The sequence below is a fragment of the Montipora capricornis genome, chromosome 9, assembly GCF_036669925.1.
Source record: "Montipora capricornis isolate CH-2021 chromosome 9, ASM3666992v2, whole genome shotgun sequence".
Lineage (NCBI taxonomy): Eukaryota > Metazoa > Cnidaria > Anthozoa > Scleractinia > Acroporidae > Montipora > Montipora capricornis.
The window spans coordinates 37,333,516-37,348,515 of NC_090891.1; the positions used below are offsets into that span (position 1 = coordinate 37,333,516).

General features: G+C 40.5%; 2 protein-coding genes across 2 annotated transcripts in view; both read right to left on the bottom strand.

Moving 5' to 3' along the window:
* The window catches only part of LOC138016044 (pre-mRNA 3'-end-processing factor FIP1-like), a 34,575-nt gene that overhangs the window by 2,024 nt on the left and 17,551 nt on the right, over positions 1-15,000 (bottom strand). Inside the window, exons 10-15 of the mRNA XM_068863206.1 lie at positions 14,957-15,000; positions 14,494-14,617; positions 13,313-13,356; positions 2,509-2,755; positions 1,778-1,883; positions 310-359 (exon numbers count right to left, since the gene is read on the bottom strand). The exon at positions 14,957-15,000 is cut by the window's right edge and continues 289 nt beyond it. Of these exons, the coding sequence (XP_068719307.1) occupies positions 310-359; positions 1,778-1,883; positions 2,509-2,755; positions 13,313-13,356; positions 14,494-14,617; positions 14,957-15,000 (615 nt within the window). The remainder of the gene's footprint in view (positions 1-309; positions 360-1,777; positions 1,884-2,508; positions 2,756-13,312; positions 13,357-14,493; positions 14,618-14,956) is intronic.
* LOC138016058 (galanin receptor type 1-like) lies at positions 4,580-10,224 on the bottom strand. Its single transcript, XM_068863234.1, has one exon. The coding sequence runs from the start codon at positions 8,053-8,055 to the stop codon at positions 6,913-6,915; it is 1,143 nt and encodes a 380-aa protein (XP_068719335.1). The 5' UTR covers positions 8,056-10,224; the 3' UTR covers positions 4,580-6,912.

Here is a 15,000-nt window from a genome sequence, read left to right on the forward strand (position 1 = left end):
TGCAGACAGCGGCTCAATGTGATGGTCTCAAGTCTGAGTGAAGTAGGAAACACTTTTCGTCGGCTGTCGGTACTTAATGAAACCACTGAATCACGATCTATCACGTGGCTTCCCTTATAGCAAGTCGTCCACTACTAAAAGCTTGAAATTCATCACCAGTTCTTATTTTTGCCCATTAAAGCCGAAAAATGACACGCTTTCTTTTCCTTTTAGGGCTTTCGTTCGAGAGACTACACTTCATTTCTAAGCCAACAAAATCAAGCCGAGTTGTGACGTCACGTGAGAACGTGGACCGTACAGCATACTCACTTCTCTCGTTGCTCTTTCGATTTATCTCTGTCTTTGCGCGATGACCGCTCCTACAAAATAAAATACATAATACTTGAGGCTTATTACTAATAATGAACTTCATAATCTAACACTGGGGTACTGTTCATAGAAATCAAATCAGTTCAAATCAAATCATGCAAACATTAGTTTTTGAGAGGGGAAAACCGGAGTACCCGGAGAAAAACCTCTCGGTGCAGAGTAGAGAACAAACTCAACCCACATATGACGCCGAGTCTGGGAATTGAACCCGGGCCACGTTGCATGGTGGGAGGCGAGTGCTCTCGGTCACTGCGCTACCCCTGCTCCCCAAAGGAAAGTTATTATGATCAGAGCAAAGTACAAAATGTTTACAACTAAACACATCGCGGAGTAGCCAACCATAACACACTAAAGAACAAGAAATGGGTAGGAAAAGACGCAATCAATGACAAGCGCGCAAAACATTGAATCGGTGCGTAGGGAAACATGGAACCGGTACCGCCAGTGCAAAATTCTACAACTGGCGTGAAGAACAGGAAGGCCCGGTTTACACTACAGAAAATATTTGGCACGGCTCGGGTGAAATTGGCACAGGTTCCAAAAAAAAAAAGGTTTGGCTCGGATAAAATTTGCCGTGTAAACAACCTGTCCGTACCAAATTTCATCCGTGCTGAACCAAAATTTTTACCTGTGCTGGGACCTTTGGCGAGGTAGTCCGAGCATGGGTGAAAATGGTACGGGTGCTGAGAAAAGCGGCACGGTTCGGATAGAACAAGTAGTGCAATCACTTTAACGGGCCTAGGGGCCTTTAACGGGCCTTAATTCATATAGGCTAGCGGTTTTTTTGCTTACATTTCAAGATGGCGGCTCATTCCCCACCAAAATCACGCGGACGTTCTTGATTATAGTTGAACTGCGCATGTCTCCAACAGACGTTACGTGGGCCCAAAAATTTTGGTACGGTATTTTTGGTACGGTAAACATGGTTTAGTGTAAACAAAGTTTGCTGAGCTCTTTTTTGGCACCCGTGCCAATTTCACACGATCCGTGCCAAAAATCTTCTGTAGTGTAAACCGGGCTGAAATCTTGCAACCGTTACAGAGCGAGGAAAAACATGCAGCAACACAAACAAACAACTGCAGCATGAACACGAAATCCTCAGGCTGGTGCCATCATCTGATTGAGCTAGCTCGGATAGATTAGATTAGACTAGACTAGACTAGACCACGCCATTTATCGAGATCCACCACGAGATCCTTCAAGAATGGAATCAATTTATTCGAACGCAAGAAAAATGTACTTCTGGCCTGCGCCAACGACGGAATGTAATGCACTTAATACTAAAAAACTGCTTCCTTCGATTGATTCCAATATTAACCTACCGCGTAAAGTATAGGAGAAAATGATTGGGTTGTTCATTAACTCCAACAGGTTGATAAATTACAAGGACTGTTACGACCCAGCTTACCTCTCGTCTATCTCGGTCTCCCTTGTCACGGTCCCGATGTCTTCGTTCTCTGTCACGTCTATCTCTGTCACGGTCACGCTCTCTTCGCGGCGAACGATCACGAGTCCTAGAACGATACCCCGTCCAGTTAAGAAGTCTATCTAAAATTTAGAACCAGATTCTTTGACAAACATAAGCAAAACTCCATGGATACCTCAGTTAACTTTCTTGTAACTTATCATTAGGAATCAAAAGGATTTGAAAAAATAACCTCAAGACAGCCCATGTTCGAAGCTTCTTATATCGTCATACCTTCTAACATTTTCGCTGAATTAGGGTGCTTTTTGTTCTTTGCAAAAGTTATTTCACACTTTGTTATCAACAGGACCTTCGGATGAAGACTTCAAAGATTTAATTATTTGCAAAGCTGTCAAATAAACACAATATTTTGTTTGGGATCCTGGGGCCCCGTTTTCCGAAAGTCCCGAAACTTTTCGGGCCTTTTGCGGGTGTCATAATTCCCTCTTATGAACGGAGAGATTTTAAGTTCACAAACTTCATTATCATTTTGCTTTTTGTTATCTTGAAAAAATACCAACAGACCAGCTTACGAAAAGAAGCGAAAGGCAGTTTCGTAAATGGCTTTTCGGGCCCGAAAAGTTATCAGAAATGGGCCCCTGGATGTAATTGTTAAGTAATGTTCTCAAAATTAAGTTCAACTTTAGGTGATCTTTCGGCTGTGGTTATACTACCTCTCCCGATGCTCTCGGGATCTCTCCCGATCCCTGTCCCGCCGTCTATGTGAATCTCGATCCCGTTTTCTGTCATCATCGCTGCTGCCAAATTCGCTGTCGTCGTCACCAGGACTTTCGCTGTCTTGTCTGGTGATCGCGCCCGGGAAGCCCTCGCGAAATCCCGGGGGAAACCCGCGACCCATTCCTGCCTCCCAAGGTATTCCGGGAGGCGGACCCATCAACGGGTGAAACGCTTGATTAGGATCTGCAAAGGATAAAGGGAGTGATCATAATCACGTAGTCCCGATTTCAGTCTTCGACAATCTACGTTAAAGATAATGACGTCATTCTTGAGTGGTGTTCTCAAAGCTCATTATTTAAAGGAAGACTAGTACACAATAGGCCATTTCCGAGTTGCTGTTTGTCTCGGGTTTCGAAGCGAATCTTGGTGCTCAGCTATTGTAAGGGAAATGAGTTTAATTTGCATAAAAATGCGCAACTCAGTTCCCACCCCCCACCCCCCCTCGTTGCTTTTTGCTGAAGACAGCAAAGTAATGAACTTGAGTGCGTGCCCACGTGTAGCTGGAGATTATGTTCCTCATAAAAAAGCAAGATTGTTTTGTTGCGTTGTCGTTGCCGAAGCCGTCGATGTGTCTCAAACACCCTTTTTCTTTTCAAGAACGGCAACCTCTCGAGTGAGAGGTAAATGGCCAGGATATTCAGCAATGTCATTAGAGGCAAGCTCTGACACAAAATAAATAAATAAATCGTTAGCGTCAAAGACTGAAGAAGGCCAAAAACCCAGAATATTCCAAGTATGAGGAAAGATCAAGCGATCTGAGCCCAAGATTGCATGCTTGCCCTCGCAAAGTACCAGAGAAAAGGACCTTGAATGCGGAGTTCATAGTCAGGTAAAAAAATGAACTACGTTAAGCGATATTGTTAGATAAACAAATAACTTCCTTTGTTAATCATCTTCCATGCGACAAAAACAATACACGCAAATGGAATGAACGAAAAAGAAAAAGAGGTCTGCGTTATGCACACTTTGCGGCTAAAAAGGGGCAAAACCTGAATTCCGTTGAATTAGCGAATGGTTGAGCGTACAAGCGAATGGTTGCAAAGATCTAAAGGACATGCGATTCAAGACAAATACAGACGTGAAAACTGAAGTGGTTGTAAGGGCCCGACTGCATGGTGAGATTCAGCGTGGAGTGACATCTCTTTTCAACTTTTACCGCAACGTTTTCTTTTTCTTTGTTATCAGCCAACATAAATGTTCCTATGTCCGTCCTTGAACCTTTTAAACTCACTGGATCTTCACAGGCTGTACTTGAATTGTTTTCTGTCCGGGCTAGGTTCAATTGTTTTTTTCCTCTGTCCACCGTTGTGTTTTTTAAACTGATGCCATGAGGTCTTGCAAATAATGCTGATGAAACCAATTTGGTCGTAGAAACAAAGAAAGAGAGAGAGAGAGAGTGATACCCGGCGTGAAAGGTTGCCCTGTATTCTTAAGTAGCAAGGAATCTTCAAACGTAGAACTGAAATAAAAGCATGCTTACTTCAAAACATCTCCCAAAGTACAAAACATGTCCTTGTTTTCTTTGAACACAAAGGTATGTTTAGAACATAGAGCACTTCGCGTTATGTGTAGTAATCTCAATTACTTATTTCTTTGATCGTGAGCGGGCGGTATCCTGAGAATCCTCCAATCTGATTGGTTCCGGGAGCGGGCAGTATTTTCCTATCTCCTGACCACGGTCGTGGTAACCAACTACGCTAAGCGCAGAGTGAAGTTGTGAATTGAAAGAGCGAAGTTTCAATTTGTCTTAATTGTTTTTTGCAATAGAGCATTGTTATTGTTTACTTGTTATTGTTTTATTTTATCATTTATTATTATTGCATTTTACTGTACATTTGTTGACACGTTGATGAGACAATGTGTAAAATAAAAACAAGACTTTTCTAGTTTTTCTTAATACTTTCTCCTACCTTTTAAAAATAGAATTTAGAAAGAAATAAAAAATTTTCACCGGCCTTGGTCGGTCCGTATTGGGAAAAACTGTGCCCTCTGTCTCGAGTACGGCCCGAGGCCGCACTCGAGACCTCGGGCACAGTTTTTCCCAATACGGACCTCCCGGCCGGTGAATAACATATATGTATCTTTATTTTATAACACGCTAAAAAGGGGCTTAAAACTGATCTAAAATTAAAAAGGTTTCCCAAATTTTCGAACCGTATCTCTGGTTCTTCTTCGGGGGACAAATGGTGCTTTTGTTTTGCTTTCGAGACACTTTGCTTGTCACTTAAAATGCAAGGGGGCTATAGTAAAATTAATCAACGCTAAAAGGTAAATACAATTCGATTTGCGTGCACGCTTAAAGGTCCGTTTAAACGGTTTGAACATTTGCTTCAACATGCATTCACAGATCGTCCAACATTGCTGAAAGCGTAACATTTGTTGAAAGCTTAAATCGGTTTAAACTTTCATTCAACATCAATTCAATTTTTCCTTTGTTCTCGAAAATGTTGAATTGTGTTGAAGCCGTTTGAACACTGTTCAACAATAGCAGAAACCCATAAGGGTTGAAACGTGTAACGGCCCCTTGTGTGTTGGGAAACAAGCTTCTGAATATTCGATTTGGTAAGTACCATATTTGGAACAACAAGAGCGAGGGGTTTCCAAATATGGTACTTAGCACTGAAACATTCAACCAATCAGTTCGCACTGAATATTCTGATGCTGTGAACGCGCGTTACACGTTTCAACTCTTATGGGTTTCTGACAATAGTACAACTCATGCATGCTCACAACAGGCCGCAAACGTCAGTATGGCGTAGATTATTTGGACGAGAGAGTCTGTTGGTTCTTTTTTTTGGCGCAATGTTGGTTCCGTTTGAACGGACTCCAAACAACTTTGTTTTTGCGTCCAACATTTGCCCATCATCCGTTAAACTTTTGTTGAACGAACATGTTGCAATCACGACCCCAGAGCTCTTCTCTTGACCGAGGGAGAGAAGAGCTCCGGGGAACCCTGAAACAAAGTGTCTTCTCATTGGTTTTCGTGAAGAACAATCAAAAGCGTCTCTAATTGGTGCATTCATGTTAGCACGAGGAGTGAGCAGTCGCCGTAAGGCTCAAATCGCAAATTTTTGGCTGTAAGAACCCTACGGTGCATGTTCTGCTACGCAGAGTTTCCCAGAGCCTTGGGTCGACCCGAGGCTCTGGTGACGAGAATGGAACATGTTGGTCAAATGTTGAAACCGTTTAAGGGCCCACAGAAGGATTTTTCGCGCGTTGCTAAGGAAGTAAAATGTTACTTCCGGTAACTGACGTCATCACATCATGAGCTGACAAGAAAACCCACTCACAAGCAAAAGTCACCCCACAAACTGTTGTTTCCATCGAAGGTTTTTCCTCGCCCTTCCTCGCGCTCGTTCTCAGATCAACTGCGCATGCGTAAACGAACTGACTTCCGGTTTGAGAAAAAAGCTAAATTTCCGGCGGTTTTAAGTTTAATTAATTTTTTTTTACATGGCACGCTTCAACCCAAAATACGGAGTATAGCTAAGCATTGATGTTTTAAAATCATCTTTTTTGAAAAAGTTATGGGTATTTCAGTATCGTTTATGTCTTTAAAAAGAACATTTTTCAAAATAACAAGAAAACCATGCTTGGTTGGATGCAAAAACGAATACAAATTATCAAATCATCGATTAAATACCCAAACTGCGTAGCACGGAGACAAATTTAGAGTTCTCTTTTATTGGTCACGTGACCATAGGCGTGGCATGATGACATCATAAATGATTTAGGGTCGTTGGCTTACAAAAGTTGGAAACTGATCAAAATAATGCCAAATTCTCTCAAGTTACTTAACCATTACATCCTTAGCAACGCACCCTAAAAAATACGTCAGTGGGCCCCTTACGCGGGCCTTAACTAATAGGGAGTGAAAACAACGAGGTCGCTACGAACGAGAACGTCCGGAAGAAAAAATGTTTGGGGGGTAAAAGAGATGTTTTATGAGATTTGTGCAACTGGATAAAAACAAGAGCCCAGCAATGATTACTTTTTGGAGTTTTCGCCGTCTACGACAACGTTGTTGCTTACACCCGCCCCCTGAAACGCTATATTTGTTACAATGTATTCGTTTCATACGATATTTGATACCGCCAAAACGTGCAAGAGCAATTGTTTTTAGTTTTTTTTTTCCCCCCACACGAACAGAAAGTAAAAGAAGCCTTGTGGCATCAGTATAACGCCATGACTGCTTTCGTTTTTAAATTCACTTACGTCTGGAATTAACAGTAAAATAATAATGCATAAGGCAATAAACAATACCACATTAAAGTTTCGCTCCTTGGTTGGAAACCTGACCAATAAAACTGTCCAATAAACATAGCAAAAAGGGTTGAAAACTATACAAAAATATCAGAGTTCGACAAGCTGGGTCTGTCTTTGCGAACGCTTGAACGAGCGAAAAATGACTTTCCTCGACGAAACAGTGTAACTCTTTCAGATAAGGAGAAGAATATTGGGCGATGACTTGACGACGAACATTGTCTCACATGCCACTTAAACGCCTTGCGAAATTCTTCGCTGAACAGCGCATATATCAGAGGATTGGCTGAGCTGTTACAAACGAAGCAAAAGACACAAATCTTAAAGAACAGAAGTAAGTATTCGAAATCCGACGTGTCCCAGAATACGTCGATTACTCGGAAGACATTATACGGCAGCATAGTTACCGCAAATACGGCAACAACTGGAGCGAGAACTTTCAGGGCCTTGTGGTTTCGCTCGCTACCACATCGCGACCTGGCGATGTTGGTCGAAGCAGGCCTGCGAGATTCGCGCTGCATTTCGGTGTGCAGGGCAATACTTTCGTGGAGACGAACGCGAATACGGAGGTATGTAAAAAGAATAATTGCAAGAGGGATAAGGTATGTTAAAAGGAAGGTCTCTGCTTGATACAACTTGTAAGACAATTTGCTCGGAAACCTTGGAAAGCAGTAGACTTCCTCGGCGCGTTCTCTGTAAGCCATGACGAAGAACAATGGTAGAACAAACAGCAGAAACGAGAGAAGCCAGATAAGAAGAATCACAATCTTTGCCATCTTCACAGAGTGTCTCTGGCTCATGGTTCGGCCCGAGATTATCCCACGGTACCGGAAAACAGCGATGGCCGTGATACTAGCGATGGAAACCCCATGAAAGATGTCGCTTAACGGGTACAAAACTCTGCAACCGACTTCTCCGAGCGGCCAACGAATGTCCTCCGTTCGAAGCACTGCGAACGGAAGACTGAACAGGATCACTCCAAGGTCGCTAATGGCCAGGTTTAAGATGAGACAGTAGGCTAGTGAACGCAGTAGCTTTTCCTTGATGACGACCAAACAGACCAAGGCATTTCCCAAAACGCCTATCACGAAGATACCTGCGATGAGGATAAAGCGCGTGAGCTGAGCGGAAAACGGTTCGATGAAGAACTGAAATTGCTGCTGATTTGAGCCATTCAAGCCTTCACGCATAAAATCGTCACGCAAAACGGTCCCGTTCATGCCGAGATGACAACTGGATATATCTCGACTATTGCCAGGGCAGCAGAAAGATTTTTCAAATATTCAACTCGATTATACAAATTCGCGTGGAACTCGGAACGGCCAGTCTTGGCAAAACAAATGACCTAGAATTTTAATTCAATTACACCGCAAATCCAAAATGGAAGCCGTAGTCTTGACGAGTTGATCGCCAATCTCCTGATGGAGTGGCGGTGGTTCTGTCCTTCTGCTTCACTAAAAGTTCTCAAGTACTCGTTTCCAAACATGGATTCTATACTGAGTTATCTCGTGCCTCAATTACGTACGTTCCCGTCAGATGGTTAGCGAGAGGCAAATTTGCAGGGTGACTTCTTGATTAAACTGGAACGAGTCAAACGCGTGCTTTTTTGTGAGTTCTCCCCGTCACAAAGCGCGGATTGATCACGATTGACAGACAAGACGCCAAAAATATCTCGCATAAACCACTATGACGTATCCACCGTGGAGTATTCAACTTACAAGTGCAACAGAAAACACTGGCAAACGTTTTGTTCATTCGCAAGCGTAATCTCTTGGCTTGTCATTTAAATGACACGGCTATGTAATAGTCAAGATGAGAAGCTATCATCGATAAACGAGCCGCGACCGATATTCAAATTTTTGGCATTTTGGTGGTGCCAGCGGGTACAATTAGCTGGCATCCAGGGGTGGGTTTGATTTGACTGTGGCATTTCAGTGATTTGGAGCTACAAATGGACAAATGAAATCTTTCATGGTTAGGATTTCGCTAGCTTAACGCATAGTGGTTTCTTCGAGACCAAAAAAGCACTTTTTCAAAGCTCTAGCTGGTTTTGTTAAGGATGATATAACTATTATTTATGTGTACACAAAGTGTACAACCAAAATCATGACCAAAATAAATACCCCAAAACAAAGAATTATAAGGGATATTGGATTATAACTTAGACAGAAAACATCTTTACAAATGCCAGAACGGCTTAAAATTAAAGGAGTGGTGATTGTTTTTGGAAGAACAATCACGCTTCGTATGTTAGACCAAATTACAAATTTCTCCAAGGCTCTAAAAGAGCCTCCGAGCTTGCTGACAATTCGCTACTTTGCAGTGCTTCCATAAATCTCAGATTAACTCAAGAATTCTTTGGTTATCCACTAAAACGCTCCCAGTTTAAAAACAATTTGATTATTTCAAATCTTCTGCAATCTCTGAATTACCATGACGAACTTAATTGAAGTTATCACATTTCACGGAGAGTTGGCGTTCACAAGACATTTCGGAAAAAACAACATGGCGAATAAATTACTCACATCATCACAAAATGAAACACCATTTAATGCAAAATAAACGGCTCGTCTGAGATGGAAAAATGTATGTCATTGAAACTTATCACACTTAAAAAAATGAATTTTTCACAACGACACCAAGGTGAAGATAGATTTCTCAAAGGAAAGGGCAGCAACAGTTGACATTAGCTGTGACGGCTGACGAAAACTCTAATTTCCTTTTTGACCTTTTTAACTCAACGTAACATATGCAAAGAAAACAACGAGAACAATAATTTTGTTGGTCGCAGCTGTCTGCGGTTTAAATTTTTCTAAAAACCCATGCCAACGAAAATAAAAGACTTCCACAGAGGTTGTAGAGCGAATTCTCACGTCCACCCTTTCCAAACGCAACACTTTGAGTAACGTATGATGGTATCTAAGACTTAATGTAAAATAAAGTGGTTTAGATTTTTTAAAAATATATATATATATACATATATACATTTCTCCTGGTTTCCTTCCCTGTTCTTCTGTAATCTTTTGTTTATTTTAGTTATTTATTGGTGCATTTGTGTTCAGTTTTTACAACCAGTATAAATTTATGATGCAAAAGAAAAAAAAAGGACGAAAAAATCACAAGAAGATTTTGGCGACTTCGGAGGCTCATAAATTGACAGAAATCAGAGTAGGCATAAAGTCATTTGATGAGCCCTTACATAAAAAAATGTAATTATTTTGAAGAGGATGCGGTATGGATTTTAAAAAGAGATGGCATTTAACATACCGAGCAAGATAAGATTTAGCATGCTAGATAATCTGGAAAGTTGGCAAGAACAACTATTGGCTGCGGTCTGATATCGGCCATAGAGTGCACATTTGAAACACAAACAATTTTATCGGCGTTTTTTCCCTTAATTAAGAACCGAGCGAAAAGGACAACTTAAATACGGATTGCAAAAAAAGAAAGAAAACATTTTGATCAAACTAAACTGACAAAAACTATAACAGCGTTTAGCATATTCCTAGGTTTGCAAAAATGCAAATAAACCATGAATACTACTTTGGCCAAGAGCATTATTTTTTCTTAGATTAACTTATTTTTGGAAGAAAACCCTAAAGGCTCTCACGTAGGTTATAAAAAATGTAAAGGATGTTTATATTGCAACGGCAACAAAGAAATTAAACTGTTTCACACTTCGTAATAATTACATTGGACGAATTCGCTAGACGATGGATACTGTAATACCATGTAGGTTTGTCCACGCATATTTCACACCCTACTACAACTTATTCATTATTAAATGAGATCTGGATTAGCGAAGTATTAGTAATGGTAGACTGTTATTTTGAACGGTAACGGAAAACAGTAGCGACCGGAAAACATTTAAGAAAAGCTAAACTGTATTGAAAGCAAATGCTAAGGTATTAATTTTACTAAAGCGTAACCTCAATGCTTATTTCCCAAAGTTCGCGTCAAAAACAAAATGGGAAAAACGACGCAAAGTAGAAAAAAATTAAGAACACAATCATTTATTTTTCCCTAGCGCATGAGCGGGCGGTATTCAGCAAATCCTGTAATACGATTAATTTCGTACGCGGGCGAATTTTCTAATTTTGCCAGCCCGCAGTAGTAAGACCTCGATTACCTGCATACATTACTTGCTAAAATACAACTTTCTTTCCAAAAACAATAAAAATGCTAACCTTTATTATTATGTTTCGATGAAGCCTCTATCTTATATTTGCTTTACCCCCTATCTACTCCCTAGAAATTGCTCAAGGAATCTAGCCGTTGAGGTTTTTTGCGAGTATTTAGTTTGGAAAGTTTAGAGAAAATAAAAATGTCATTCACCTTTTTAGTTCGGTTAGTATTCGGAAGGACTTTGTCCAAGTTCTAGGACATCGCCTAAGAGGTTATTTCACGCCAAATCAAACGTCACGTTGCCACGTGTAACGTATGATAACATACACACAAAAGATGGCATTCAGTTAACCACACGTAAAGCGAAATACTGTGGTTATAAATGGAAAGAACGCAAAAAAATATACGAATATTTTTTAGGCTTAGTTCAAAGCTAACAACAAAAACATCACCGATTTCTTTTGCCTTAAGCATGTCTTTATTTCACGCTGTTTTGATAGAAAAATCAATTACGTATTATTGATTGATGACGATCGAAATGAGCACTATTTTGGCTGAAATAAAAGTTGAAGATAAAAGAAGAGTAACTCGCTCATGATAAAAACATTTGCATGATTTCTTCGCTAGCAGCATTTAGATTCTTTGCTAAATTTACGCCCTTCGCTTTCGTTTTATTGGCGAAAGTCAAGCGACGACGTTTCAAAAATATAAGTTTGTAATGTCAAATTAATTAAAAGCTATTACAAAAACAAGATTATCATAATGATGTTTCTACGTTAAGGTTTTAAATAATTCTTTGATAAAATCGAAACAATAATAAAAATAATAATAAAATTACACTGCAAACCATTCGTACACTGACAAAACCAACTCATGAGAAAATATTAACACTAGCTTGAAAAACAGACTGAATCGCAATCTAAAAATTGTTGTCGAGTTTTTGTGAAAATGAATAAAATGGAATAATAAACGCAGAGCAAATTATATGGATTTCATGCATAATAAATCTATTTTGGTCACCCAAAATATTTATCACCAAACAATTTAACAAGATCACTTTTTGTCGTGAATGGGAGGAAATCATGAATCGCGAATTTTGAAGCACTACTGCGCGATAAATGAAACAGCGATTGAAACAACGGATGCGGTCGTATTAGGGAGTTAATACTCATAGTTAAATAAAGTTTTAGTCTTCAATGTTTCCCTAGGGATTCAAAGCAATAGAAAGTTGACACTACAGTAGTGTCGACACAAGTGTTCCACTGTGTTTCTCTCAAGTGTCACCCCAACCAATGTCGGGAATTTGAGAAACGGACAAAAAGTTCAAAAGAAATCAAACGCCTAAACTTTTGAAAACTCTTGAAATTATAAAACGCTTACAATATTTCGGGGAAAATCGTATCTTTAACGCATATCCTACCACAAGAAAGTGCATCATTGAAGACACCTTCTGTCACCAATGATGTACACAGCACGACGCTATCGACTTGCACTTGATAACAATTCTTCCGCCAAATGAGTAATAATTGATTTATCAGGTACAAAAAATGATCATAAGCTGCACGTGGTCCAGTTACAAAACGTCTCTTTATCGTAATTTCAAGAAAAAAAAAGGAGAGGCCACCAAACAAACACTAGCTTAAAATTCGAAAACAAACATGAGCGATTCTGAATACCATTTATTTCGAGTACGGCGCTTTCTTCCCAGTGGCTTTAAGTTATTTGTTTGTTGGAGTGGAGATAGACGAATTCTGCTAACTCATATTTGTACCCAATTCAAATCTTTTGGGAATAAAACGTTTTGTTCCCAGTATTTCCATATCATATTTTAATGTGAATGCTTCATTGTCTCATCACACAAAGAATCTTAACCCCGAGAGATTTGAATTGGGTACAACATTGAGTCAGCCGAATTGGTCTATTACTTTTCATGGAAATTAATTGCGAACCTTTGCATACAGTCCTCTGCGACGAAGACAATTGCGGGGGAAAAAGCACGAGCCTCCATTTCATGCACCACGGCTGATTTATGAGGATGACCATTCGGAAACTCATCAATAATTCATGATAGCCAACCAAGGGCAGTCAGTATTTATGTCACATGTATTCTCCTGTAAATCCCCATACAATTCAAATGTTACCTTAATCCGCAATGACTAATCTCATTAACCTGCTCTATCACAGATCATTTCACAAGAAAGATACGATATTCGTGGAAGGTCTATAGGGGATTTACCGTGAACATCTCGCCTGCAGATCGACTTGGCAAATATCCAAACGGATAAACCGTTCGTATTATAAAGACTTATAAAGTCGAATCACGTCTTCAAATGAAACGCCATGGAAGCTTACCTCCGGGAAAGAATGGGTTGCCCTCTTCGAATGGTCTGTGCCCTCTGCAAAGAAGGAAAGCAATTTTCACCCGAGTGTTGCAGAGCAAATCTCACAGCAATCGATATTAATTTCGCAATTGCACTGGTTCTACATCAAAACGCTGAGCCATAAAACCAACAAAACGCGTTTTTTCCGCACTTTGGGCTGACTGAGTATACAGCCTTCGCTGTTTGCACTGGGTTAGGTCTTAAAACACTCGCATATTTCTTTACCATACGAACAGAAGCAATTATTCTGACCAATCAGAGCATACGCATACGATCAAATAAACCAATCAAATCTAAAAGTTATCAGAGGTAACCAATGATAAGCGCGGGTAAATGCAAACGACGACGACGTCGCAACAGGGGCCCATTTCTCGAAGTCCCGAAACCTTTTCGGGCCCGAAAAGCCATTTGTAAAACTGCCAACCGCTTATTTTGGAAGGCCGATCTTTTAACATGTTTTCAAGCTAACAAAAAGCAAACTGACTGTGAAGTTTGACGACTTAAATCCTCTCCGTTCTTGAGATAAAAGGGGAATTGTGACACCCGAAAATGGCCCCGTAAAGTTTCGGGACTTTCGAGAAACGGGCCCCAGGTTTCCATTTCACCTGTCATTGGTTGAGGAAGAAACTTCAATTTTTGGGCCAATCACAAAACTGGATTAAATACTTTTGACACTCATCGAAAAAACTCTCCCTTGTAAGAACTTTCAACTTTAGTTGACGTTGTGGTCCAGTGGTTAGGGCGTTGGGTTTGCATGCGGGTTTGCCTCGGGTTCAATTCCCATTCTTACATCTGATTTGGATTCATTTCCCGTTGTCCCGGATTCAACTCTACCACGCTTTGCAAATAGCCAACTGGCCTCGGTTGTTCAAAAGATGAATAACGCTATCCACCGGATAAATCGCTATCTAGCAAACTAGCAAACTAGCAAAACCAATTGAGTTATCCAGTGGAGAGTCATTTATCCAGTGGAAAGCGCTATCCACCCTTCGAACAACTGGGACCTGGTTGCCTCCTGAAAGTTCTTAATCATGTTTCTTTTAAATTATTCAAAGTGAACTTGATAGTGCAGTTCCACTTTAAACAAAGCATTTTTTACAGTTATAATGAAAAGCTTGCATAGCTGTAGGGACAACAACAGAGTTGACCTACCTCTCGTCGATACCCTGGGGGAATTCCCCGGGCGGAGGCATTCCTGGTACTCCTGGGGGACCTGGGACTGGCATTCGACCACGGCCTCTACCACGCATGCTCATGGCACCACGACCAGAAAACGCTTCGATAGAAAATGAGAGAGATTAAAGTGAATGCGCGAAAATGTAAACATGAAATTGCTGAGCAACAAGTTATTTGCGAAAAAGCGTCTATGGGTGACAAATGAAAGACAAAGTTCTGGTGGACAGAATTGCAGACTGACTCGATTGTTAGAAAGCAGAGTAACTCTCAACAAAGGGTTCATTTATTCAGTTGCATTTTATGTAGGGTGAATTTGACCTTTCTTGCGAAGTATTATAACAAGAAGACCGTTCTACTATACCGTTCACTATTTTGTACAGTGTGGTGCATAACGTTCTCTTCTAAAATGCGAGTGACATTTTAACGGCAGCAAACGCACCTGTTGGATCAAAAGGTGGTGGCATCCCATCATGCGGTATTCCC

What these genes read in the sequence shown, in the direction of transcription:
- LOC138016058 (XM_068863234.1), bottom strand. Translation starts at nt 8,055, where the DNA reads ATGAACGGGACCGTTTTGCGTGACGATTTTATGCGTGAAGGCTTGAAT.